General features: G+C 38.8%; 1 protein-coding gene across 1 annotated transcript in view; it reads right to left on the bottom strand.

The window, feature by feature from the left end:
* The window catches only part of LOC128661435 (patched domain-containing protein 3-like), a 333,526-nt gene that overhangs the window by 11,097 nt on the left and 294,889 nt on the right, over nucleotides 1-27,540 (bottom strand). The window contains exon 4 of the mRNA XM_053715688.1: nucleotides 26,923-27,068. Coding sequence (XP_053571663.1) covers nucleotides 26,923-27,068 — 146 coding nt within the window. The remainder of the gene's footprint in view (nucleotides 1-26,922; nucleotides 27,069-27,540) is intronic.

Raw genomic sequence — 27,540 nt, 5'->3', positions numbered from 1 at the left:
GAGTACAGTATGTGTGTTTACAATATGTGTGTATGTACAGTATGTGTGTATACAATATGTTTGTGTGTATACAGTATGTGTGTACAGTATGCGTGTGTACAGTACATTATGTCTGTACATTATGTGTGTGTAGAGTATGGATCTGTGTACAGTATGTGTGTGTACAGTATGTGTGTGTACAGTATGTGTGTTTACAGTATATGTGTTTACAGTATGTGTGTACAGTATGTGTGTGTACAGTATGTGTGTTTACAGTATATGTGTTTACAGTATGTGTGTACAGTATGTGTATGTACAGAATGTGTGTACAGCATGTGTTTACAGTATCTGTGTGTACAGTATGTGTGTGTAGTACAGTATATGTGTATAGTATGTGTGTGTACAGTATGTGTGTGTGTGTGTGTGTGTGTGCGTCCAGTATTTGTATGTACAAAATGGAAGCTGTCCTAAAATATTGTTATTCTGAGAGCAATTTATGCTCATGGAATTGTACTGAACAATTTTATGTATCTACAAGTTAAGCTGACAGCTTCTGATGCTGCAAATATCAGAGTTCTCTAAGCCAATGTGTACAGTATGCGTGTGTATGTGTACAGTATGTGTATATAGTATGTGTGTGCAAAGTATATTTGTGTATGTACAGTATGTGTGTATATGTACAGCATGTGTGTGTGTGTACAATGTGTGTGTGTGTGTGCAGTAAGTGTATGTATGTGTACAGTATGTGTATACAGTATGTGTGTGTGTAAAGTATATGTGTGTATGTACAGTATGTGTGTGTGTGTTAAGTATGTGTGTGTGTACTTATGTGTGTGTACAGTATGTGTGTGTATGTAGAGTATTTTTTGTGTGTGGAGTGTGTGTATGTACAGTATGTATGTACAGTATGTGTGTGTACAGTATGTGTGTACAGTATGTGTGTAGTATGTGTCTGTACAGTATGTATGTACATTATTTATGTGTATGTGCCGTAGGTGTGTGTATGCACAGAATTTTTGTGTGCAGTATGTGTGTGTTTGTACAGTATGTGTGTGTATGTACAGCATGTGTGTGTATGCACATTATGTGTGCATACAGTATGTGTGTGTATATGTACAATATGTGTGTGTACAGTCTTTGTGAACAGAATGTTTGTACAGTATGTGTATATGTACAGTATGTGTGTATGTACAGTATGTGTGTAGGTACAGTATGTGTGTACAGTATATGTGTGTATGTACAGTATGTGTGTGCATGTACAGTATGTCTGTGTGTACAGTATGTGTGTGTACAATATGTGTTTACAGTATGTGTGTATGTACAGTATGTGTATGTACAGTATGTATGTACAATATATGTGTGTATACAGTATGTGTGTGTACAATATGAGTGTACAATAAATGTATGTACAGTATATGTGTGTGTACAGTGTGTGTGTGTGTATAGTATGTGTGTGTACAGTATGTGTGTTTATAGTATGCATGTATATAGTATGTGTGTGTGTACAGTATGTGTATGTACGGTATGTGTGTGTGTACAGTATGTGTGTGTACAAAATTTAAGATGTGCTAAAAAATGTTTACCTGATAAATTACTGTTGAGAATATCCCTCCTGGCCAGCAGGAGGAGGCAAAGAGCGCCACAGTTAAACTGTTAAGTATCATTCCCTTACCCACAACCCAGAGTCATTCGACTGAAGGGAAATGGAGAAAAAGGAGTAACACAAGGTGTAGAGGTGTCTGAGGTTATAGTCAAAAGAACAACTGTCTTAAAATAAAGGGTGGGGCAGTGGACTCACCATATCCAAAAATAAATACATTTATCAGGTAAGCATAAATTTTGTTTTTCTTTCCTAAGATATAGTGAGTCAACGGCTTGAGTAATTACTGTTGGGAACCAATACCCAAGCTAGAGGACACATAGACAGGCAGTCCTAAACAGAAGGCACCACCTCTTGAAGAACCTTTCTCCCAAAAGAAGCCTCAGCCAAGGCAAAAGTATTAAATTTGGAAAATTTGGAAAAAGTATGTAGAGAAGACCAAGTTGCAGCATTTCAAACTTGTTCCACAGAAGCTTCATTTTTGAAAGCCCAAGAAGAGGAAACAGCTCTTGTGGAATGAGCCATAATTCTCTCAGGAGGCTGCTGCCCAGCAATCTCATAAGCCAAATGAATTTTGCTTTCTGACCTTTACGTTTCCCAGAGAAACAAAGAGGACAGAGAACTTGCAAAAATCCTTAGTCGCCTGTAAGTAGAATTTAAGAGCATGTACAACATCCAAATTGTGTAACAAAAGTACTTTGAAAGAAGAAGGATTAGGACACAGAGAGGGACTAACAATTTCCTGACTGATATTTCTATTAGAAACAACCTTAAGAAGGAAACCTGAATTAGTATGAAGAACCACCTTATCGGCATAAAAATAAGATAAGGGGAATCACACTGCAGAGCTGAGATTCAGAGCAGAAGAGATAGCAACAAGAAACAAAACCTTCCAAGATAACAACTTAATATCTATGGAATGCAATGGCTCAAACTAAGTCAGCTGAAAAACTTTAAGAACAAGGTTAAGGCTCCAAGGAGGAGCAACAGACTTAAAGACTGGCCTGATTTTGGCCTGATTTTGCCCAAGGCCTGGCAAAAAGATTGCACATCTGGCACATCCGCCAAACATTTATGTAGTAAAACTGATAAAGCAGAAATCTGACCCTTCAGGGTACTGACTGACAATTACTTCTCCAGGCCTTCCTGAAGAAAAGATAAAATTCTAGGAATTCTAATTCTGCTCCAAGAGTAGCCCTTGGATTCACACCAATAAAGATATTCACGCCATATCTTATGGTAAATCTTTCTAGTAACAGGCTTGCGAGCATGAATCATGGTCTCAATGACCGACTCAGAAAAACCACGCTTAGATAGGCGTGCAATCTCCAAGCAGTCAGCTTCAGAGAAATGAGATTCAAATGAAGGAAGGGACCCTGAATCAGGAGGTCCTTCCTCAGATGTAGTCTCCAAGGTGGGAGAGATGACATCTCCACTAGATCTGCAAACCAGATCCTGCGAGACCACAAAGGGGCTATTAGAATCACTGACGCCCTCTCCTGTTTGATACGAGCAATGACTCATGGAAGGAGAGCAAACGGAGGAAACAGGTATGCCAACCTGAAAACCCAATGAACCGCCAGAGCATCTATCAGAATGGCCTGCGGATCTCTTGATCATGAACAGTACCTTGGAAGCTTGGCGTTCTGACAGGACACCATCAGATCTAACGCCTGCACCCACTGTAAAACAGCATCTGCTATAAAGGAATTGGCCAACTTAAGAGCTTTACTCCTATCTTGAATTTCATCCAAGGAAATCTCAACTTGAAGAGAATCAGACAAGGCGTTGAACCAATAAGATTCTGCACTAGTCACAGTGGCAATACACACCGCAGGTTGCCATTGGAGACCTTGATGAACATAAATTTTTTTCAAATAAGCCTCCATCTTCTTGTCCATCAGATCCTTAAAAGAGCAGCTATCCTCAATAGGAATAGCGGTTCTCTTAGCCAGAGTGGAAATGGCCTCTTCAACTTTGGGTACATTATACCAAGGGTCTTTAATGGAGTGCTCGACAGGAAACATTTTCTTAAAAATGGGAGATGGGAAAACCCCTGGTTTCTCCCATTCCTGTGAGATAATCTCCTTAGCACGGTCCGGCACAGGAAAAACCACCGAAGTGGAAGGTTCATCAAAAAAACTATTAAGTTTACTAGATTTCTTAGGAGTTATAACAACAGGGGTATCAGAGTCATCTAAAGTAGCTAAAACCTCATTTAACAATACACAAAGGTGTTCAAGCTTAAATCTGAAGGATACCACCTCAGTCTCAGAAGAAGGAATTATACTGTCCGAATCTGAGATTTCCCCCTCAGAAAGTCCTGATGTATCTTCCTCGTCAGACTTATGAGACAGGGCAAATTGGGAAGCAGAACTGAGGACAGGCACCTTACCTTCTGAATCTCTAGATTTTTTCTTGCGTTTTCCCTGTAATCTGGGAATGGCAGCTAATGCCTCAGATACCGCTGAAGATACCTGGGCAGCAATTTCTGCTTTTAAATAAACGCCACTAAGAGTTATAGAAGACCCGCAGGGCATTGCATGTGACACCAGTGAGGATTGGGACATAACAGGAGAAAGCTGAGGTATTATTTTAACAGCATCATCCTGAGAGACATTATGCTCAAAAAATGTACCTTTATTTTGCAAGGTTTTTGTGACACATGAAGAAAAAAATTGCATAGATGCGATTTGTGCATCTAAACATAATAAGCATGAATTCATGATAGCAGGCTCTTGCTCCATATCAGACATGTTGTGAAACAGTTAATAAACTTGTACAGATAAGTTTAAAAGATTTTAATATTCAACTAAAATAAGCCAAGGTAAAAATACACTTTAAATTTTATTCTAAATTGGGATCGATCCCCAGCTAAAATTATGTGAGAAAAATTTAGAAAAGACATATAATAAACATCAAATAAACTTCTAAAATACTCCTCAGACAACCCCACACCTAAATTACTGAGGTGCCTTACCGCTACCAATTAATACCGGATCTGTATGTACAGTGTGTGTGTGTTCAGTATGTGAGTGTATATGTACAGTATACGTGTGTGTGTACAGTATGTGTATGTGTACAGTATGTGTATGTGTACAGTATGTGTATATGTACAGTATATGTGTGTGTACAGTATGTGTGTATATGTACAGTATACGTGTGTGTGTACAGTATGTGTGTGTACAGTATGTGTATGTGTGCAGTATGTGTATATGTACAGTATATGTGTGTGTACAGTAAGTGTGTATATGTACAGTATATGTGTGTGTACAGTATGTGTATGTGTACAGTATGTGTGTATATGTACAGTGTACTTGTGTGTGTACAGAATGTGTGTGTACAGTATGTATATGTGTACAGTATGTGTGTATATGTACAGTATACATGTGTGTACAGTATGTGTGTGTACAGCATGTGTATGTGTACAGTATGTGTGTATGTGTTTAGTATATGTGTGTGTACAATGTGTGTACAGTATGTGTGTGTACAGTATAGTATGTGTGTTTACAGTATGTGCGTGTACAGTATGTGGTTATATACAGTATGTGTGTGTACGTATGTGTATGTGTACAGTATGTGTGTATATGTACAGTATACATGTGTGTACAGTATGTGTATGTGTTCAGTATATGTGTGTGTACAATGTGTGTACAGTATGTTTAGGTGTACAGTATGTTTAGGTGTATAGTATGTGTGAGTATAGTATGTGTGTGTACAGTATGTGTGTTTACAGTATGTGGGTATATACAGTATATGTGTGTACAGTATGTGTGTGCACATATGTGACAGCATAAAGCACTTTAATAATTTAAAACCGCAACATGGATGAAAGACTTTTTCGTACTCTGACCTAGAGGCATCTCGAATTACTACTCTTACTAAGGGCCCGAGAGATTTCCTACAGATGGCTCCCTCTGAATCTACCTCAAAAGAATATAAGAAATGAGCAAAGAAGAAATTAGCATATGATTTACATGCTACAACTCTTGCCGAATACCATCGGGTAAAGCGGATCCCACAGGAATTACGGATGAATGCACGCTATAGAATAATAGAACATAAAAGCTCTATTCAAACTAAAATTTTAACAGCCCCTGTTGTCTTTAATTTTTTGCAAAAAAATCATGTCATTAACCAACTTCAGTTTCAAATAATCGATCAAAAGCCTAAATTACGTAGGGGGGGAGATAGAGAGCTTATACTTAAACAAAGGGAAGCATTTTGGATTCATGAGTTGGGTACATTACAACCAGTAGGTATATATATTTTATAATGTAAAAGTATTAGAAAAGTTCGGTATTTAATATTGAACCGTGTAATTTGACATTCAAATTGTTGTTTTTTACACTTCGATTCAGTATGATTACAGGACCTGTATCTTTGGAGTTTAAAAATTGACAATGTTGCAATACAGTTAATTGTAAATTGATGATGATATTTGAGTCATTTTTGTAAATTTGTAATTTTTGCAGACATTGTTATCATTTTAAACTTCCCCCTTTTGGATATGTGTGTATATATATAAATATATATCTATATCTATCTATCTATCTATCTATCTATCTCTATCTATCTATCTATATATATATATATATATATATATATATATATATATATATATATATATATATATGTATGTTGTATATATATATATATATATATATATATATATATATATATATACACACATCAGATGTTTTGCCTTTAGGTTGAGAATGAATTTGTCTTTTGTATTTAATTATTTTAAGGGTTAAATTCTCTAAGTGGTTCTAGTGCCATCTAGTGGTGCTTAACTAGAAATATGTGCACTAGAGTATGTTCAGATTATATGTTAGCATGACTAAGGGATGTTTCCTGAAACATTGCTGTCTGTATCCCTGTGGTTTTAAATTATTAAAGTGCTTTATGCTGTCACAGAAAGTGTTGGAAATGGCGGCGCTGTGTCACCTCCAGGGAACTTCTAGAAATTGTTTTAACTTTTTGCTCTTGATAAAGGCTTCTTTTAGCTGAAAAGCGTTGAGCTTTATTTTAAATAAAACCTGAAGCTGCACCTGAAGACACCTTTGTGATGATTTTAATAAAAGGCTTATTTTAACTGCAATCTTGTGAAAGCAACAAGGTTGACTCAGAAGACGTGGGCAGCTTGGTTCCCTGGAGGTGACACAGCGCCAACATTTCCAACCATTTCTGCTTCTACACACGGTTTGGGAGAATCGGGGCTGGCAGTGAGCACCTGAAGGTAAGTGCTAACATTGCTTCATACTTTATCCTTTCTAATATGCTTTATGCTGTCACACCTTCTGTTTGGAATATTCACTTTTTGTGGGTTTTGAAAAGTTGCCCACTATGACGTGCAAGCATACCTGTGTACTGGACTTATCTTTTGCTGGCTCTTGTTTATAGTATGTGTCTGTAGTTGTGTGTATATGTGTATGTGTGTGTGTATATATATATATATATATATATATATATATATATATATATATATATAAAATGGAAATTGTGCTAAATAAAAAATTTATGTAAGAACTTAACTGATAAATTCATTTCTTTCATATTGGCAAGAGTCCATGAGCTAGTGACGTATGGGATATACAATCCTAACAGGAGGGGCAAAGTTTTCCAAACCTCAAAATGCCTATAAATACACCCCTCACCACACCCACAATTTATTTTAATGAATAGCCAAGTAGTGGGGTAATAAAGAAAGGAGTAAAAAGCATAAAAAAAAGGAATTTGGAAATAATTGTGCTTTATACAAAAAATCATAACCACCATAAAAAGGGTGGGTCTCATGGACTCTTGGCAATATGAAAGAAATTAATTTATCAGGTAAATTCTTACATAAATTATGTATTCTTTCATGTAATTAGCAAGAGTCCATGAGCTAGTAACATATGGGATAGTAATACCCAAGATGTGGAACTCCACAGAAAAGTCACTAGAGAAGGAGGGATAAAAATAATAACAGCCGGGGCGGAGCCAACACCTACACTGAATGGTCGCATACTCATTGAGCTCCTGCAAGTTTAAATCTAAAAATCTTAGAAAATTGGTTATATACCACCAGAAAAAAAACTTAACGTATATGGGACACTAGATGATTATATTGGCTTGACCATACAGAGCTGGATTCAATAAGCTACTTGTTTAACACAGCAGCCCAGGTGCCTTGTAAGACAGGGCCCACTCCCTAATGGATCCAACGCCACTGACTTTCACCTGTCACTAACTGCCTCATCTCTGCACAGTATCGGCAGTGACTAGACACCGGAGGGTCAGGGCTCCGCTCCGGGTCTAGCTATTTTGAGGTAGATGGATTGTACACCATATGAAGCAGGGAGGCTGAGCCGGAAACTTTCCACATTGCGGAGACCGAGGTGAGCAGCCAGGATACTGATTTGCATAGATCCGCCTGCTGTCACCTCCAGCCCTCATATATCTGTCCGCAGCTATCCTCCCCATATCCCCTGTTGGGTCTGAGATCTAAGCAGAGCTGGGGATTTACTCACTAGACCTCGTGGTTCTCGAGGTGAAGATGCAGAGGCGCGAACGGCGGCCATCTTGGTCTCTCCCAGGCACATAGAACAGTAAGTGCCTGAACCATCGCACCTGTAATTAAACTCAGACTGGCAGTAGCGGACTACGTAGCACCCTGAATGTGTGAGGTTTTTCTCCCTTAACCACAGTTACCCACCTTAATCTCTCCAGGATACATAATCTGACATTGTGTTACACTTGGTCCCTGCCTGTCAACTTGGCACAGATTTCTTAAGCCACAGGGGGTACAGAATCACTGAAACAGTGTTTATAGTAGCTATATGATATTCAGGCTATATCTCACTTAGCAAGGAACCTATTTTACAGAATGACTCAGAGTATATCAGAACCACTGGGATTATACATACATGTGAGAAGTACAGCTATTGTGTCGCTATAGTTTGGACCCACATATTAACCCCTCACATACATCCTGTCATTTTGTGTATACATCCACAGTTGGACTTCTTAACCCTGAGGGGTCTTACAGATAGAGCCTCTCCCTTCCCATTTCCCACTGGGGAGTTCCTAGTGGGTCATATCCCAAGTCCCTTGTCCCACATTGTCATTAGATGACACTCTCCCCGGAGGGAGAGGTTCATGAACCAATGTTTCACTAAGGCTTTTTATCAACTGACCATGAGTGGCTAAATTAAGATTGACTCCAGGGGGACTTTATTCTCCTTTAACATCATTCTTGTATCATACTGCAACGTTTTCACAATATCCTGTTTTACTCCATGCTCTGCAATTAGCCCCAACGATCCTGTTGCTATAATATGTCTTAATCAGCTAGACGTAAACCTAAACCTATACACCCTCCTAAAAAAACAGTGGCAGACCACTTTAAAGATCACTCCTCTTCAAAAGATCAATTGATCAGAGAATCCAGTTCATCGTTAAACCTGAGTTACTCTGAAAGCAGCATGAACTCTCAATCACTGACAGGGGACGCTGTATCCTCCAATATTGTTGAGGTTTTAACCAGACAAATTAATATATTGCAAGACTCCCTGACCAAAGAGATTTAAGGATCTACTGCTATGCAGGGATATAGCTGCCCTGGGTGACCGTACTGACAACCTTGAACGCAAACATGAGGACTTAGCTGTTGACCATGCGAACCTCCTATCCTATTCTCAGAGCCTTTCTACACAAATCTCAGATCTGGAACTGAAACTAGCGGACATGGAGGACAGATCTAGACAGAATAATTTATGATTTTGTGGTATTTCAGAAGATATTGGCCCATTGGAGCTAGAAGCTTATGTTCTGGAACTTTGCAAACATCTTCTACCCTCCTTAGATCCTCCAGGACTTATTCTAGATAGAGTACATCGAGTAGCAAGACCAAGAAATGTATCTCAGGATAAGCCTAGAGATGTTTTGGCTAGGATTCACTTCTTCACTCACAAGGAACGCATACTGAAAGAGATGGCTAATAAACCTCAATTCCAACCAAGTTTCAACAAATAGCCATCAATCCAGACATCTCCAGCTATATTCTCCAAAAAGGAAGATTTAAAACTCTTACCCACACCCTCAGAGCAGAAAATATCAGGTACCGCTGGGGATATCCCACCAAATTAATAATCACTAGAAATGGAGACACTCACACTATTTTTACCCCACAAGAGGGCTTCAGATTGTTAAAAGACTGGGAGATTACTCCCCCCATGGAACTCTTGCCAAAGAATCCTTCTGCTTCTAAAATCCAACCTGGAGCACCTGTGTGGGAACCCCTACCTCAGAGATCAACTACTTGATTGGGAATCCCAATCAAAGTCATAATTTTCTGTTGTGAATTCTACTAATGTTCGAAGTAATTTTTTAAACTGTTTTTGATGTATGTTATGTGCAGATGTGGGGGTTGCTCCAGGCCCCTGACTCAGAGCATAACTATTTTAATTGTGCGACAGATAATCTTAGTAAGGGTCGTACCTCCTCTGGGTTTTGGGTTGGGGGGATCCTCAACATCTTTTGTTATTGGGCCCCCCTTGTAGAGGACTGGGGTCATTTTTATGGTTAAAATTTTGTTTATTTCCTTCTGCCCTCTTACAGATCTATATTCCCTATTTCTTAGGGACTACATATAGCACCCCAGGACTCTGCTTGAATATAATTGTCCCTTACCTAAGTTTCAGGTTCTGACATGTGCTATCACCCCTACTAACATTCTCTATGGAGATTTAACTCATATCCCTTAAGCACACAATTTCCTGTATTTACATTCTTTGAGCCCTACACAGTTAACTATTATCACTTAGTATATTACCTAACTCCTCCTTCCAACGCTTATGATGCAAGAATTATACTGCACAGTTCATTTCCCCCTTCTTAAAGTGTCAATCCATTTATAGAGTTACATACATGTAACAATCCCCCCTTTTTTACATAAATACTGTTTGTATTTTCCCCTAATATGGGGACCGGAGAGGTCAGCTGCCTTCTTTCTAGGCAAACCTCTTCTGTTAGCGGTCAAACAAACCGCCATACCTATTATAGGTAATTAACAGACTCCTACTGTTATCACTAATTTATCTCTGTTTAGTAGTTGAATTTGTATTATACACAGTCAAGTTTTAAAGGTTTCATTCTCTCTGATATCAAGCTTATACTTTTATCTGTATCTAACAGACTTTTTACTTTTGTCCTAGTACAATCTGCTAATAGAACATAAACCTGTGTTTCATTTATCTGAAATAGATCTTGGAGACAGTACAGGCGGGGTAAGTGTTCATTAATCCCTTCCTTTCCCTCCCACCGTCCCCCTGCATTCCTCAATCATGGCAGAAATCCCTGACTCTATAACATTTGCCTCCCTAAATGCTAAAGGCCTCAATTCACCCACTAAGAGAAGTCTATTAACTAACTCCATGAAACATCTAAAAGCTCAAGTCCTTTTCCTACAAGAAACTCATTGGCTAACCTCACAACGAGAACCATACAGGTCTTCTGAATATCCTACCTTATTTTTTTCATCATATACGGATAAGTCTAGAGGTGTGGCTATAATAGCCCATAAGACTATAAACCTTGAGCTCATTCATAAGGAAACAGATGACCCGGGAAGATACTTAATACTTATCTGTAAATTAAACAGTATACTATTCACCCTAGTTAATGTGTATGCCCCTAACCAAGCTCAGCCTAAATTTCTAAGGGAAATATTAACTAAAATAGAACCACTCAAGACAGGAGTTATGGTCTTGGGAGGAGATTTTAACATGATATGGGACCCGCTGACTGACAAAAAGACTCAAACAAATAAGGAAATTGATGCTTATACCATAAACACAGCTTCCAAATTTAGACACCTTATAACACAATTTAATTTATATGACATTTGGAGGGCCCTTCATTCTAATGATAAAGATTATACATACTTCTCTAGGCCGCATAAAACATATTCTAGACTGGACTACTTTTTCACAGACTCTTGGACACTTAACAAAGTTTTAGTTTCCAGCATACGTATATGTTCCTGGTCGGATCACGACATCCTACTGTTCACTCTTTCCACAGACTTGTCTAAATTATCCAGACTGACCTGGAAATTCCCTAAACAACTGTTGCACAGTCGACAGTTTAGAATACCCCTCCAAAACTCCATCACAGAGTTTATAGCTATAAATGAGACCCCTCACATGTCACAACAGATAATATGGGCCTCACTGAAGGCGTTCATTCGTGGCATATGCATTGAGAAACAGGCTTCTAATCGGACTCAGAGAGGTTCCTCGTTAGGGCTGCTGGTATCATCTTTGAGAGCCAAGGAACTCCTTAATAAGTCCTCCCCTTCCCCGCAGTTAGCTGATGAGATAAAAACACTTAGAGCCAAATTGGTAGATAGAGAGATGGAAAAAGTCAGGGAAACATATTCTCGCTTCAAGCAAATGCTGTATTATCAGGGCAATAAGGCATCTGCCTTGTTGGCCCGAAAGCTGCGTGGCAGAACTTCAGCGGCCAGAATCTTAGTATTGAAGAAGGACCAAAAAGTAGCCAATTCCCCTAGAGACATAGGAGAAATGTTTGCAGAATATTATGCCGGTTTATATAACCTTAAGTCTTCTACGTCACATACTGAAGCTTCAGCCCAATCTATTACACTTTTTCTGAATAAACTAAACCTTCCTTCACTCTCTGATGCAGACAAAGATGCGCTAAAAGTCCCATTTACATTAGCTAAACTCCTTTTGGCCATAAAACACACCCAAAATAATAAAGCCCCGGCCCGGATAGCTTTCCATCAGACTTTTATAAGCTCTTTAAGACAGACATAAGTAATATTCTCCTAAAAGTATTTGCAGAGGCACGAGAAACGGGTATATGGAGGAAGGAATTCCTTCAGGCAACTATTTTGCCTATTCACAAGCCTGGTAAGGACTTGTCTCAATGCAGTAACTACAGACCGATTTCACTGATAAATGCTGACGCTAAACTATACGCAAAACTGTGGGCTAATCGACTTAAACTACTGCTTCCAAAACTCATACACCCTGATCAGGTAGGGTTTACATTCAGAAGAAAAGGACCAGACAATACCCGGAGAGTACTGAATGTCTTTTCAGAGGCTGCTAGATGCCGATGTCCCATGCTGGCCCTGTCACTAGACGCAGAGAAAGCGTTTGACAGGGTCAGATGGGAATATTTGTGGCAGGTCCTGTCACAGTTCGGCCTTCCATATGAGGTTATCATAGCCATTAAGGCACTATATACAAATCCTTCAGCTGTTGTTAAGGGTCTGGGATTTTCCTCTTCAGAATTCCCTATCACTAATGGCACTAGACAGGGGTTCCCTCTGTCACCTCTTATCTTTGTTTTAGCAATCGTACCTCTGGCACAGTCCATACGGCTATCTCCGATGATCCGAGGAGTACTGTTGGGAATGAGAGACGAGAAGATTGATCTCTTCACCCCGACGATATAACGCTCTTTTTGACTAATCCATTGGGTTCTTTACCTATCTTATTTGACATTATAGCGGAATTTGGACAATACAGCTACTATAAAATCAATATTTTAAAAACAGAAGCATTGCCCATCTGCATCCCAATGTTTGAATTGGAGGTTTTGAGATCAACTTACTCCTTTCAATGGTCACTTGACACTATACGTCATTTAGGCATTCAATTGGGACCTGATCCCAAACTAGTAGTTCACAAAAACTATGCTAATATCACACAAGAGATCTCTACATTTCTTAAACCTTGGACATTCAAAGAAGTCTCATGGTTAGGGCGCATTTCGTCCCTTAAAATGACGATCCTTCCCAAAATACTCTATTACTTTAGGTGTCTGCCCCTAAATGTTCCTGCAAAGCTCCTATATGGACTCCAATCATTATGTTTAAAATATGTATGGGGGGGCGGAGCTAACCGCCAAGCAGAGCAGTCGCTTTCACATGGAGCTCTTCCACCTAATCCTATATTAAGCCACTTAATACCATTATTCTATAGGCAAAGCCTTCATTTGTATATATATACATATGTCTTACTAAGGGACTCCTAAAACAACTCATTTGGCAGGGACTAAAGAACGAAGGCTCCAGCACAAAGCTCCGGCATGAAGTGGCTCTGAGCCTCAGATGAACAAGCCGCCATCTTAACTCTTACCCTCTCCATTATACAGGCGGATTAAACTTCAACATCACAGCATGGCGGGCCCCAAGCTCATATACCATTGGGACAAGATCTAGACCTGCAACTAGATTGTCTCTAACAGCTATTTTACTACACCTGCTGTGCCCAGTGATGCAGTCATTGTCCCTACGCTCGGAGCCACGGAACCCCCCGAATCCCCTTCCCCTCCACTAACCTTTCTCCCTCCTCTATCTTCATACTGGTATTGGAGCTGAGAACTACGGCGGTAGCTATAAGGGACAATCTATATAACGCTACCGGGACGCAGCTCATATACTTCCCCAGCACCTCTTTCTGAGACATGGAGCCCGCAGTACAAGAGGGAGACAGGATGCCGCATCAAACAGAGGCTCACTACACAGATCTTCAGCAGAGTCTCCGGGCGCTCATAGATCTTGCCAAATTCCTCCCACAAGTGAAGGGGATGCCGCTGCAGAGGAATGTGGTGTCCCGCCCGGAGGCCATCAGACAGCGCTACGTGAGTCCCAGAGACCAGTTTATTGATAAGCTGGCTTCAAGGATTACAGGTCCCTCACCGCTCCCGGAGACTTTGCAAATTAGGCCGCTCTCACGCTGCTATTCAGAACCCTGGATCGTGACGGTCCCTGCCACGCAGCCATTCCAACTCAGAGACACGCTGAAAGCCCTACCTTATCTGCTCTCCCAACCGGGAGTTCGGATGCAGGTACCGCACAGCTCAGTTAGCTCTGTACGATTTCAAGAGAGAGATGTACCGACTAGGTCACCAGCAGGACCGCAGTACTTAAATGATCTCAATCGACAGCTCCAGAAAGCTTCCCTAGGCTGCGACAGTGCTGCCACAAGTCAGCTACTTTCAATACCCACTGTCTCCATGGCCCACAGACTTGGAATAGGATAGATATGATAGCTCCTTCACCATTTACCCCTTCGTGGCCAGATTAACACATGCTATGAAGAGGGGACTTACTTTGTTAGACCATTTGACTCTTTTCCCCACCGGTTTGGACTGCTGAAAAACTATGACATGCAGAGTTGAATACATTCAAATGTTTATTTAGAGAGAGTTTTATTGTTGCACCTAAGTGTATTTATAGCTTTATCTTCACCTAGTATTATCTTATTGTTACGTGGATTACCATACTCACATCCATTATTTCATATGCTCCCCTATATGGGATTTCTCCACCAAGGATTCTCTTCCTTTTATTAATAGTATCTTTACACCCCTGCCATACATTTTAGAAATAGACTATTGTGGTCCATGTTGTCCTTGATGTAAAAGATACACACCTCTCAGACATAATTCTCACACACTCTCCTAAGAAAAAGGAGTAAAATAGACATAGTACATGTCGGAGCACTGTGAAAATTAAAGCATCTTTTTCCTTGGTACACATAAGAAACACCTTTTCCCTTTTCTGAGCTCCTTCAGCCTTAACCCCTAGACATAACTAATAGCACTATTATGACTATCAAGTATATCAAAACTCCTTTAGCTAACCACCCTACGGGATGACCCCACTTAACTCTTTTACTAATTGGCATCTCCCCAACTCACTACCTCCCTGACACCCTCTTAGCTCTAGATAACGCATGCCTCCATCCAGAGCCCATCTCCCCCCTCCAACTCTTCTTTTCCCCTTTTCTCACCTTACCCCCCCTTCCCTTTCACCCCTTTTAAGCAGCTTTGTACTGCTGACCTTCCCTATCTTGCTATCCCAAATACTTGGCCCAAAAGTGGCCTCTTCAAAAGCCAATTTCCTCTACCATTGTCCATAAGCTCTTTGGGGTTCAAAAGTAACTCCTCTTTTTCATAGAGGAACACATTACAGAAATAACATAAAATCGAGGTTTATGGTAGAAGCCCACATAGATTTATCTTACTGTTTATGTATCATTCAATATCTATTTATGTGTTAAATACTCAGTTATTTTTATTACATGGCATTTTCTTTTCAATGTATTTTCTTTACAACCTCAATAAAAAATATTAAACAAAAAAAAAAAATATGTATGGGGACCTTCTAGGCCCCGTATAGCCGCAAAAATACTACAAAAACTATTTGAGCACGGCGGTGTTGCTATGCCCAATGTACAGGGTTATTATAAGGCTGCTAGACTAACCCATATATCTGCCTGGGCAGAGAAAGGGGAACCTCAGAGGTGGAGAAATGTGGAGTCCTCAGAACTGCCCCATGGAATTGCGCTAGAGAATCTTCTTTGGATTCCATCCTATCGCGTCGCTGCTTTAGAAATCGGTAACCCCATATTTAGAGATAACTTAAAAATGTGGCATACCATTAGACACCTTACCGAAATAGCGAAACATCCATCTCCGGTACATTCTATCCCCAGCTTGTTGGCGACTCTCCCAGATATGGATTCCTCACAGTGGAAAGCATGGAATATACAGAGTGTTGCTCAGCTTTACTACTCAGGTGAACTTATTCCTCCACAGAGAATTGGCTCCTTAATACATGATCTGGCCCCCTGGACCATGTTTGAATACACTAGACTATACAACTTCTTAATATTGTGGGGTTTCCCTAAAGATGATAATAGACCCTTGACTGCATGGGAAAAATTATGGAAATCAAAAACAAGACTTCCTAAGACCATATCTACACACTACAATCTGATCCAGAAATCTACCAATTCTGATAGAATCTGGCAACTAAAAGCTTGGGAATATGACTTAGCTAGGACTATCACTGACAAAGATTTACACAGGGCTATCACACTGACTAGGAAAACATTACACTGTGCAAACTCCATTGAATCGCATATGAAAATCCTTCTCAGGTGGTACTATACGCCTGTCAGATTATCACAGATGTTCCCCCTCTGTTCCCCCATGTGCTGGCGCAACTGTAGCGAAAGAGGAACTGACCTACATGATTGGTGGAGCTGCCAAGCTTTGGAATCATGCTGGAATAAAGTGTTTCAATTAAGTAAAGAAATTGGCCTGTCAATCCCACCCAAACCAGAGATAGCTCTCCTCCATATCTTCCCGAATGCTACACCTGTTTTGAGATCTAAACTGGTCGTCTTTTTCTTTGCTGCTATGAAACTCACCATAGCAAGAGCGTGGAAACAAACATCACCTTCAGACATAACAGATGTAGTTGCTACCATTAAATATTTTGCTGAAATGGAAAGAAGCTTCTATTTGAAAATGGATAGAGAGGACCTGTATTGGGCTATCTGGGAACCGTGGTTCCTTTATCAAGACAACCTTAAGTAAATAAATGTCTTTTCTGCCATTAGACGCGTAACTGGTCTTTGCTTACCCCTATTTTATCTAACCTGCCCCCCTTCCTTCCCCCTTCCCCCCCATCTCCACTTTAAGATGTAGCCTTACCCCCTTTTTTCCCCTCCCCCCCTTGAGGTTTGCATAATATTTACTACAATGCATAGGCTGACTCATATACCTGTCATTGAATTGTAGTTTTGCCAAATTCCTGTTCTTTGTATAATTTGATTTATTTTAAGGGATTTGGTTCATATTGTATCATTAAAAATATGGTTATCTTTTTAAGGATTACCCTAGAGACATATTTTTGATAGATATTTGACAAGCATCTGTAATTTACAACTGCTTACCCGGCTGTTCCAAAACGACTTGTACTTTGCTTTCACTACTATTAGAAGCTATATATGCTCTTATTCTGATACTGTAACTTAATATCTGTTCTTGTATTGTTTCTATCCTTTTTGGATATATTTTCAATAATAAAAAACATATTTAAAAAAAAAATAATAACAGCCATTTTCCGCTGAAAAAAATTAATACACAACCCAAAATATAAGTTTATTTTCATAAATGAAAAGAAAAAACTTAAACATAAGCAGAGGAATCAAACTGAAACAGCTGCCTGAAATACTTTTCTACCAAAAACTGCTTCAGTAGAAGCAAATACATAAAAACGGTAGAATTTAGTAAATGTATGCACAGAACACCAAGTTGGTGCTTTGCAAATCTGATCAACTGAAGCTTCATTCTTAAAAGCCCACAAAGTGGAGACTGATCTAGTAGAATGAGTAATTCTCTGAGGCGGGGCCTGACCTGACTCCAAATAAGCCTGATGAATCAAAAGCTTTATCCAAGATGCCAAGGAAACGGCAGAATCTTTCTGACCTTTCCTAGAACCAGAAAAGACAACAAATAGACTAGAAGTCTTCCTGAAATGTTTAGTAGCTTCAACATAATATTTCAAAGCTCTTACCACATTCAAACAATGTAAGGATCTCTCCAAAGAATTCTTAGGATTAGGACACAAAGAAGGAACAAAAATTTCTCTATTAATGTTGCTAGAATTCACAACATTAGGCAGAAATTTAAATGAAGTCCGCAAAACTGCCTTATCCTGATGGAAAATCAGAAAAGGAGATTCACAAGAAAGAGCAGATAATTTGGAAACTCTAAAACAACAAATAAATCAGTGCGCCAACAATGGTGTGAAGAAAACTTCAAACTCAGAACAAAGGTATATACTAGTGATATAGATGGCTTCAATATATCAATGTAAATATGGTTTACAAAAAATGTTAAATAATAATGAACTCTAGATTCACAAAGGAATTATGGAACAAATATACATAATCATATTATAGACTCAAAATGATGGCAATGATAATTACAAAACAGTTCAATGTACAAACTGTGTTTCCAACGTTACTGGTGTTAGTCACATAAGATTGTGGCAAGCTGCTTCTTCAAAAATTGTGTTGGTGGCCCAAGACTATAAAATCTACAGATAAAATGATAAAAACAAAGAAGGCGCCACCATAGTGCACAATCAGTAATACAAGACATGTCGTTAGTACAAGTGATACTGTACTTACACGATTTCAGACACTTGAGAAGTGTCACAAGCGGCTCCTGGACTCTTAAGAGTCGTCCAGCTGACTCACACTCCCGTACTGGCTGGAACCATGGTCCGTGTGTAACCAGTGCTCTCCTGGGCTAGACACAAACCAACGTCTGCTGTGAGGTTCTCCAACACGCTCCCAAGCTCTACCGTCACTGTTATACCCAGAGAGTTAGTCCTCAAACCAAGAGTTGCAAACTTGTAGGGGGTAAATAAATGATTAAAAGAATAAAAAGTTTGTGGCACAAAAGTCTTAAAAGGAATTACAAGACTTTAATAGCACAACATTTTTCGGTCATACGTGACCATTTCCTCAGGTGCATAAAACATATAATAAAATGACCACAAACTTATAACACAGTGTTCGGCATCTTCTATTGAGAACTGCACATGTGTGTAGGTGTGTCAGCAATATGGAGTTCCTATTGGAGGATTAAACAACCAATCAGGTGTTGTTAAACAGATCAACCTCTCGGTATTCTAAACAATGAGGCCGCTCAAAGTATACTTTCCGATATAAAAGCTTTTACCAATGATGTCAGTGGATTTTAAACAGCAATGGTTTATTACTAACAGAAAAACCATACGATGTGTTGTTATGAAAGACGGACTCCATATTCAGACATCTACCTATGCATCGTAGCCCCATACAATGATAGCATAAAAACAACAATAAGGGATAATATTCAATAACAACCTCTCCCCGTAATAAATTACATATAAAAACATGATACAAATAAATATCGCAAGTGAGCAAAATATAATGCTTGGTACCAAAAACTACAAGTAAGCAAAAAATAATGCATGGTACAATACAGGTGTTGATGTATACACATGAATAAAAATAACAATAACCATAATAATAATAAATAATTATTAAAAAATATTTAAAAAATCAATGTATAAATGATAATACAAATATAATTTTATAATACATCTAGTCCCCAAATATGTACACGTATAATGGATTAAGGATTAGGAGAAATACATCTATGCAACAATTGATTGTATATAGAAGCAAGATATGATGAAAAATATACACTCAAACCTTGCACTAAAATAAATGGTATCTGAGTTCAACAATTCCCATATGAAATATAATGACCGGCAATAGAGGTGCAAGTGAGGTTATTCACTTGCCCTCTACGTGCCACCATAGTAACTCTATTACTCTATTATATCTATGACTAAAGTGGTAAAGTATACATAAGCTCAATGTAAAAAGTTATAGAAAAAAAAGGGGAGGGGGCCAGGGATACATATGATTGCTACTGACTCCAACAATCTACCAAACAAAGGGGATATGTGGGTGGGTCATACTGGACTACATTAAGTAATAACTACTGTCTCCAACAGACTACATTAGGTAGTAGCTACTATCACCAACAATCTACCAAACCAAGTTAAGTTGATGTGTGGGTGGTTAATGTTGGACTAAATTGGGTAATTCATACAGCCCCCCCTAATCGGGTATTGATATTATAACCAACAAAATATTGACCTCTGTCTAATAGCTATAAAAACTAGACTACACATTGGTAGTGACCGCCATAACACCAGTCCGATGATACCGATAAAGATAAACCATTACAGTGTTACTAAGTCTAATGCTAGACAATATATCACAAAAATATTTTTGAAACAGTAAACTCCTAAAGTATTATTAAGATTATCAATATGGTCCTAAAAAATATCAAGAAGACTAAAGCTAAACCTAAAAGCTAGCATATACCCCACATAAGTAATGCACTAAATTTAATACAGTGGTCGGCCAATAATGGCCAGGATTCAATTAAATGCTGCCATATCAATGTTTGCATTTAGGCCATAGGGAGACAAGGAACGGAGTTTCTAGCAGAAGTGATTGCCAAAAGGAACAACACTTTCCAAGAAAGTAGTTTAATGTCCAAAGAATGCATAGGTTCAAATGGAGGAGCCTGTAAAGCCTTTGAAAACCAAATTAAAGGAGGAACGATTGATTTAATGACAGGCTTGATATGGCCCAAAGCCTGTACAAAACAGTGAATATCAGGAAGCTTAGCAATCTTTCTGTGAAATAAAACAGAAAGAGCAGAAATGTGTCCCTTCAAGGAACTTGCAGACACACCTTTATCCAAACCATCTTGAAGAAACTGTAAAATTCTAGGAATTCTAAAAGAATGCCAGGAGAATTTATGAGAACACCATGAAATATAAGTCATCCAAACTCGATAATAAATCTTCCTAGAAACAGATTTACAAGCCTGTAACATAGTATTAATCACTGAGTCAGAGAAACCTCTATGACTAAGCACTAGGCGTTCAATTTCCATACCTTCAAATTTAATGATTTGAGATCCTGATGGAAAAACGGACCTTGAAACAGAAGGTCTGGTCTTAAAGGAAGTGGCCAAGGTTGGCAACTGGACATCCGAACAAGATCCGCATACCAAAACCTGTGAGGCCATGCTGGAGCTACAAGCAACACAAACAATTGTTCCATGAGGAACTTGGAGATCACTCTTGGAAGAAGAACTAGAGGCGGGAAGCTATAAGCAGGTTGGTAACATCAAGAACGCATCAACCGTCTCCGCCTGAGGATCCCTGGACCTGAACAGGTACCTGGGAAGTTTCTTGTTTAGATGGGAAGCCATCAGACATATTTCTGGAAGACCCCACATCTGAACAATCTGAGAAAACAAAACTAGATGGAGCGACCCCTCCCCCGGATGTAAAGTCTGACGGCTGAGATAATCCGCTTCCCAATTGTCTACACCTGGGATATGAACCGCAGAAATTAGAAAGGAGCTGGATTCCGCCCAAAAAGTATCTGAGATACTTCTTTCATAGTTTGGAGACTGTGAGACTCACCCTGATGATTGACATATGCCACAGTTGCGATATTGTCTGTCTGAAAACAAATGAATGGTTCTCTCTTCAACAGAGGCCAAACCTAAAGAGCCCTGAAAATAGCACAGAGTTCTAAAATATTGATTGGTAACCTCGCCTCTTGAGATTTCCAAACCCCTTGTGCTGTCAGAGATCCCCAGAAAGCTTCCCAACCTGAAATACTTGCATCTGTTGGGATCACAGTCCAGGTTGGACAAACAAAAGAGGCTCCTTGAACTATACGATGGTGATCTAACCACCAAGTCAGAGAGAGTCAAACATTGGGATTTAAGGATATTAATTGGGATATATTTGTATAATCCCTGCACCAATGATTCAGCATACAAAGCTGGAGAGGTCTCATATGAAAACGAGCAAAGGGGATTGTGTCCGATGCTGCAGTCATGAGGCCTAAAACTTCCATGCACATAGCTACTGAAGGGAATGATTGAGACTGAAGGTTTCGACAAGCTGAAACCAATTTTATTCGTCTCTTGTCTGTTAGAGACAGAGTCATGGACACTGAATCTATCTGGAAACCTAAAAAGGTGACCCTTCTCTGAGGAATCAAGGAACTTTTTGGTAGATTGATCCTCCAACCATGTCTTTGAAGAAACAACACTAGTTGATTCATGTGAGATTCTGCAGAATGTAAATACTGAACTAGTACCAAAATATTGTCCAAATAAGGAATCACTGCAATACCCCATTCTCTGATTACAATCTTTGAAAAGATTCTTGGAGCTGTCGCTAGGCCAAATGGAAGAGCAACAAATTGGTAATGCTTGTCTAGAAAAGAGAATCTCAGAAGCTGATAGTGGTCTGGATGAATCAGAATATGAAGATATGCATCCTGTAAGTCTATCATAGACATATAATGCCCTAGCTGAACAAAAGGCAAAATAGTCCTTATAGTCATCATTTTAAAAGTTGGCACTCTTGCAAAACAATTCAACATTTTCAGATCCAGAACTGGCCTGAATGAATTTTCTTTCTTTGGGACAATAAATAGATTTGAATAAAACCCCAGACCCTGTTCCTGAAACGGAACTGGTATGATTACACCTGAAAGCTCCAGGTCTGAAACACACTTCAGAAAATCCTGAGCCTTTACTGGATTTTCTGGGATGCGTGAGAGAAAGAATCTTCTCACAGGAGGTCTTACTCTGAATCCTATATGGTACCCTTGAGAGACAATACTCTGAATCCATTGATTTTGGACAGAATCTGCCCAAATGCTTTGGAAGAATCTTGATCTGCCCCTTCATGCAGACTTGGGGACTGACTTTGGTTTCTTAAATGGCTTGGATTTACTCCAACTTGAAGAAGGTTTCCAATTGGAACCAGATTCTTTGGGGGAAGGATTGGGTTTCTGTTCCCTATTTTGTCAAAAGGAACAAAAAATGGTTAGAAGCTTTAGATTTACCCTTAGGTCTTTTATCCTGAGGTAAAAAAAAACTCCCTTCCCCCAGTGACAGTTTAAATAATCAAATCCAACTGAAAACCAAATAAATGATTACCTTGGAAAAAAAGAGATAGTAATCTAGACTTAGATACCATGCCAGTATTCCAATATTTGAACCACAAAGATCTTCTAGCTAAAGACATAGATTTAACATCAATTTTGATGATATCAAAAATGGCATCACAGATAAAATGATTAGCATGTTGAAGCAAGCGAACAATGCTAGACAAATCAGGATCCATTTCCTGTTGCGCTAAACTTTCCAACCAAAAAGTTGATGCAGCTGCAACATCAGCCATAGAAATTGCAGGCCTGAGAAGATAGCCAGAATATAAATACACTTTCCTTAGATAAGATTCAAGTTTCCTATCTAAAGGGTCCTTAAAGGAAGTACTATCTTCCAAAGGAATAGTAGTACGTTTGGCAAGAGTAGAAATAGCCCCATCAACTTTGGGGATCTTTTCCCAAAACTCCAATCTAACTGCTGGCAAAGGATACAATTTAGCATCAGGAACTGGAAAAACCTCTGGAGTAACCACAGGAGGTGTATAAACAGAATTTAAACGTTTACTAGTTTTAGTATCAAGAGGACTAGTTTCCTCAATATCCAACGTAATCAACACCTCTTTTAACAAGGAACGAATATACTCCATTTTAAATAAATAAGTAGATTTGTCAGAGTCAATATCTGAGGAAGGATCTTCTGAATCAGATAGATCCTCATGAGAGGAGGATAATTCAGTATGTTGTCGGTCATTTGAAATTTCATAAACTTTATGAGAAGTTTTAAAAGACCTTTCCCATTTATTAGAAGGCGGGATAGCAGACAAATCCATCTGAATCGCATCAGCAATAAAATCTTTTATATTCACAGGGATATCATGTACATTAGATGTTGAAGGAAGAACATGCATTGTACTATTACTGATGGATACAATCTCTGCATGTAAAAGCTTATCATGACAACTATTGCATACCACAGCTGGAGATATAATCTCCACAAATTTACAACAGATACACTAAGCTTTGGTAGAACTGTTATCAAGCAGCAGGATTCCAACAGTGGTTTCTGAGACAGGATCAGATTGAGACATCTTTCAAATGTAAAAAAAAAAAAACAACATATAAAGCAAAATGATCAATTTCCTTATATGGAGGTTTCAGGAATGGGAAAAAAATGCAAACAGCATAGCCCTCTGACATATAAAAAGGCAAGAGGCATGGGGTTTTAAATAATGAAATTATTTGGCGCTAAGTATGACGCACAACGCAAAATGACATATTTTGGTGCTAACAACATCCAGAAATGACACACTTGTGTCATTGCAGACGCAACCTTGTGCAAGGAAACTCGGCATCAACTAAGACGCTGGAAATGACGAATTTGCGTCACCGGACGAACCTTCGTGCCAAAAATGACGCAATAAACATCAGCATCTTGCGACCTCGTGAGCCTAATTTTGCCCGCGAAAATTTAATGAAAAGGCAGTCAATTTGAAAAAAGACCATACCCCAGGTAAGAAAATATTTTCCTAAATATGTTTTTTTCCCAAATATGAAACTGATAGTCTGCAAAAGGAAATATACATAAACCTGACTCATGGCAAATATAAGTACAATACATATATTTAGAACTGGAACGAAAAGAGCACAGAGCGCATCCACGACTCAAGGTGAATCAAAAAACAATTTATTCCAAGCAATTAATATGTTGCACTTACAAGAAGTATTGAAAAATGACGCCTTAAACAAACACTCCAACCCGTCAGCTCAGTGAACTCAGCTTCTACAGTACTTATCAGCCGGATACACTGTGCACACTTGATATCAAGAGTTCCTTACTTGCGGGCTGTTTCTCCCGGCTTGTCTCGGCTTGTTCTGAGTTCCAATGCGGCTGCAGGAAATAGTGATGACCAATGACGGGCTGCTCCTCATTGGTCATCACTATTTCCTGCAGCCGCATTGGAACTCAGAACAAGCCGAGACAAGCCGGGAGAAACAGCCCGCAAGTAAGGAACTCTTGATATCAAGTGTGGACAGTGTATCCGGCTGATAAGTACTGTAGAAGCTGAGTTCACTGAGCTGATGGGTTGGAGTGTTTGTTTAAGGCGTCATTTTTCAATATTTCTTGTAAGTGCAACATATTAATTGCTTGGAATAAATTGTTTTTTGATTCACCTTGAGTCGTGGATGCGCTCTGCGCTCTTTTAGTTCCAGTTCTTAAAGTCAGCGCACCCCTGAGTGCCCTGTGTGAAGGAGCAGCACCACCACTTTAATCACTAAGGAGAAATCCACTGGGAGGATAGAAGAGATCCTATTGGTAGTAACATTACTGGTATTTCTACCCTACTCCTTAAGTCATGAAAGATATGCCTGTTGGTTCTTCTTTTTTATCTTAATATATCTAATAGCAACTATATTGATTGTGATATCCATAATAAATATATAGTGTTTTTTAAAGTCTGACACTAATATTAGAGGTACCAATATTGACATTAACGTAATTTTACACTCGTATTGAAGTTGTATTTTCACCACCAGTTTCCTTTGGGGTGAATTAATTAATTAGTTCTTGACTAATTGTACAGACAGCAAGCGCAGTAATTTTTGTGTAAACATATATTTAGAAATTTATATTAATACATAAAGTGCCAAACCATAGCTGAGAGTGTCTTAAGTAATGAAAACATACTTACCGAAAGACACCCATCCACATATAGCAGATAGCCAAACCAGTACTGAAATGTTTATCAGTAGAGGTAATGGAATATGCGAGTATATCTATCTGAAAAAGGGAGGCAGAAAATGAATCTCTATGACCGATAACAGAGAACCTATGAAAAACAATTCCCGCGAGGAAAACCATAGAATTCAATAGGTGATACTCTCTTCACATCCCTCTGACATTCACTGTACTCTGAGAAGATTCGGGCTTCAAAATGCTGAGAAGCACATTTCAACGTAGAAAATCAAGCACAAACTTACTTCACCACCTCCATAGGAGGCAAAGTTTGTACAACTGAATTGTGGGTGTGGTGAGGAGTGTATTTATAGGCATTTTGAGGTTTGGGAAACTTTGCCCCTCCTGGTAGGATTGTATATCCCATACGTTACTAGCTAATGGACTCTTGCCAATTACATGAAATAAATATTGTTATTCTGTAAGCAATTTATGCTCATGGAATTGTACTGAACACTTTTATATGTACAAGTTAAGCTGACATTAGCTTCTGATGCTGAAAATATTGGGCTCCACGTACTAAGCAGCGTGAGCTGTTTTTGAGTCCTTGCAGGGCACATGCAAGCCTGCTTCTTGCAAAGTAAAAATGTCATCAGACTTCTGCTATTTGCACTCTCCGCCACCTCTGAGGTGACAGAGTGAAATCTCTATGAACACACTTGCTCAGGGTGATTGACAGTTGACCTATAACGTGAGAGAAGGGAATGACATTACACACTCACTTAAGTGTTTTTACTACATACAGGCAGTGGACTACAGAGTCTGCTGTGCATACCCCGCAAAACCGTGCAAATTGATTGGGCCCGTTAACTTTTTGACGAATGAAAGCTTGTTTTATTTGAAAATTTGTCCAAATTAAAACATCTCCAAATTATATCACATTTTTTAGAGTTAGGCACTAAGACTAAACCCTGTCATCTTACATCACATTTTCATCCCTTTTTGTGTATATCTCAATCTTACACAGATATTTTCACCTATACAGGGAATGGATGTTGAATTTGATTGCATCTTTTGACTCCACCACCTTTTACTCAGAAACAGCCAGAGGCAGTAGCAACCGTGAAGACCTGCCCAGTTTGAGTTTTGTTTCTTTTATCATGTGATATTGATTTGCACTTGTGTAAAATTGAGAACAAAAGCCATATTGAGTAACTCTTTCCTTGATAAATCTATGAAATTAATTAAATGTTTGTTTGTAAAAAAATATATACTCAACCATAAGCACTTACCTAGAATAAGAAATGGGGCATTAGCTACTGTTATGACAAAGGGAACTCCACAAAACAGCAACAGACCAAAACTACTCAGCACGGCTAATCCAGATGAAATCACTCCAAATGCTGCAACCCAAACTTTATTTCTTACAGAATCCAGTCTAAAAAATAAGAGAAAAAGGAAAAATATATTAATATATAGCAAAAAATGTATAAATAAATCATAGCAGAAACTTTATGAGTCTTTTTCAGAATAACTTTTGATTAGATTGAATAACTCATTGAACGCTGTTGCTAATTTAAGGGTCATTCACAATCTATTGATAATGATATATTTCAGAATATTTTTAATCTCTGATAAGCACTTTTTGTATTTAAAGCAATCATAAGCAGTCTTTTTCTATTAATTATCTGCACCAAAAACTCAGTATGGTCTTGTGGAAATGTTCTTATCTATAACATGGGACTGTTCTGTTCAAGATGATCACAGTCCAATATCAATAGAATTTCGGGACTATTCACTTATTGAATTTGACTGCTAAAAGAAATTGATAAAATGGCAAACTGCCCTTTTCCACGTATTAGTCTCAGGACTCACATGGAAGTAAACAAGTTCTTATTGTTTGGTGCTCC

The sequence above is a fragment of the Bombina bombina genome, chromosome 5 (assembly GCF_027579735.1).
Source record: "Bombina bombina isolate aBomBom1 chromosome 5, aBomBom1.pri, whole genome shotgun sequence".
NCBI classification, from domain to species: domain Eukaryota; kingdom Metazoa; phylum Chordata; class Amphibia; order Anura; family Bombinatoridae; genus Bombina; species Bombina bombina.
The sequence above is the reverse complement of the archived record's forward strand: the minus strand, read 5'-3'. Positions and strand labels throughout refer to the sequence as shown.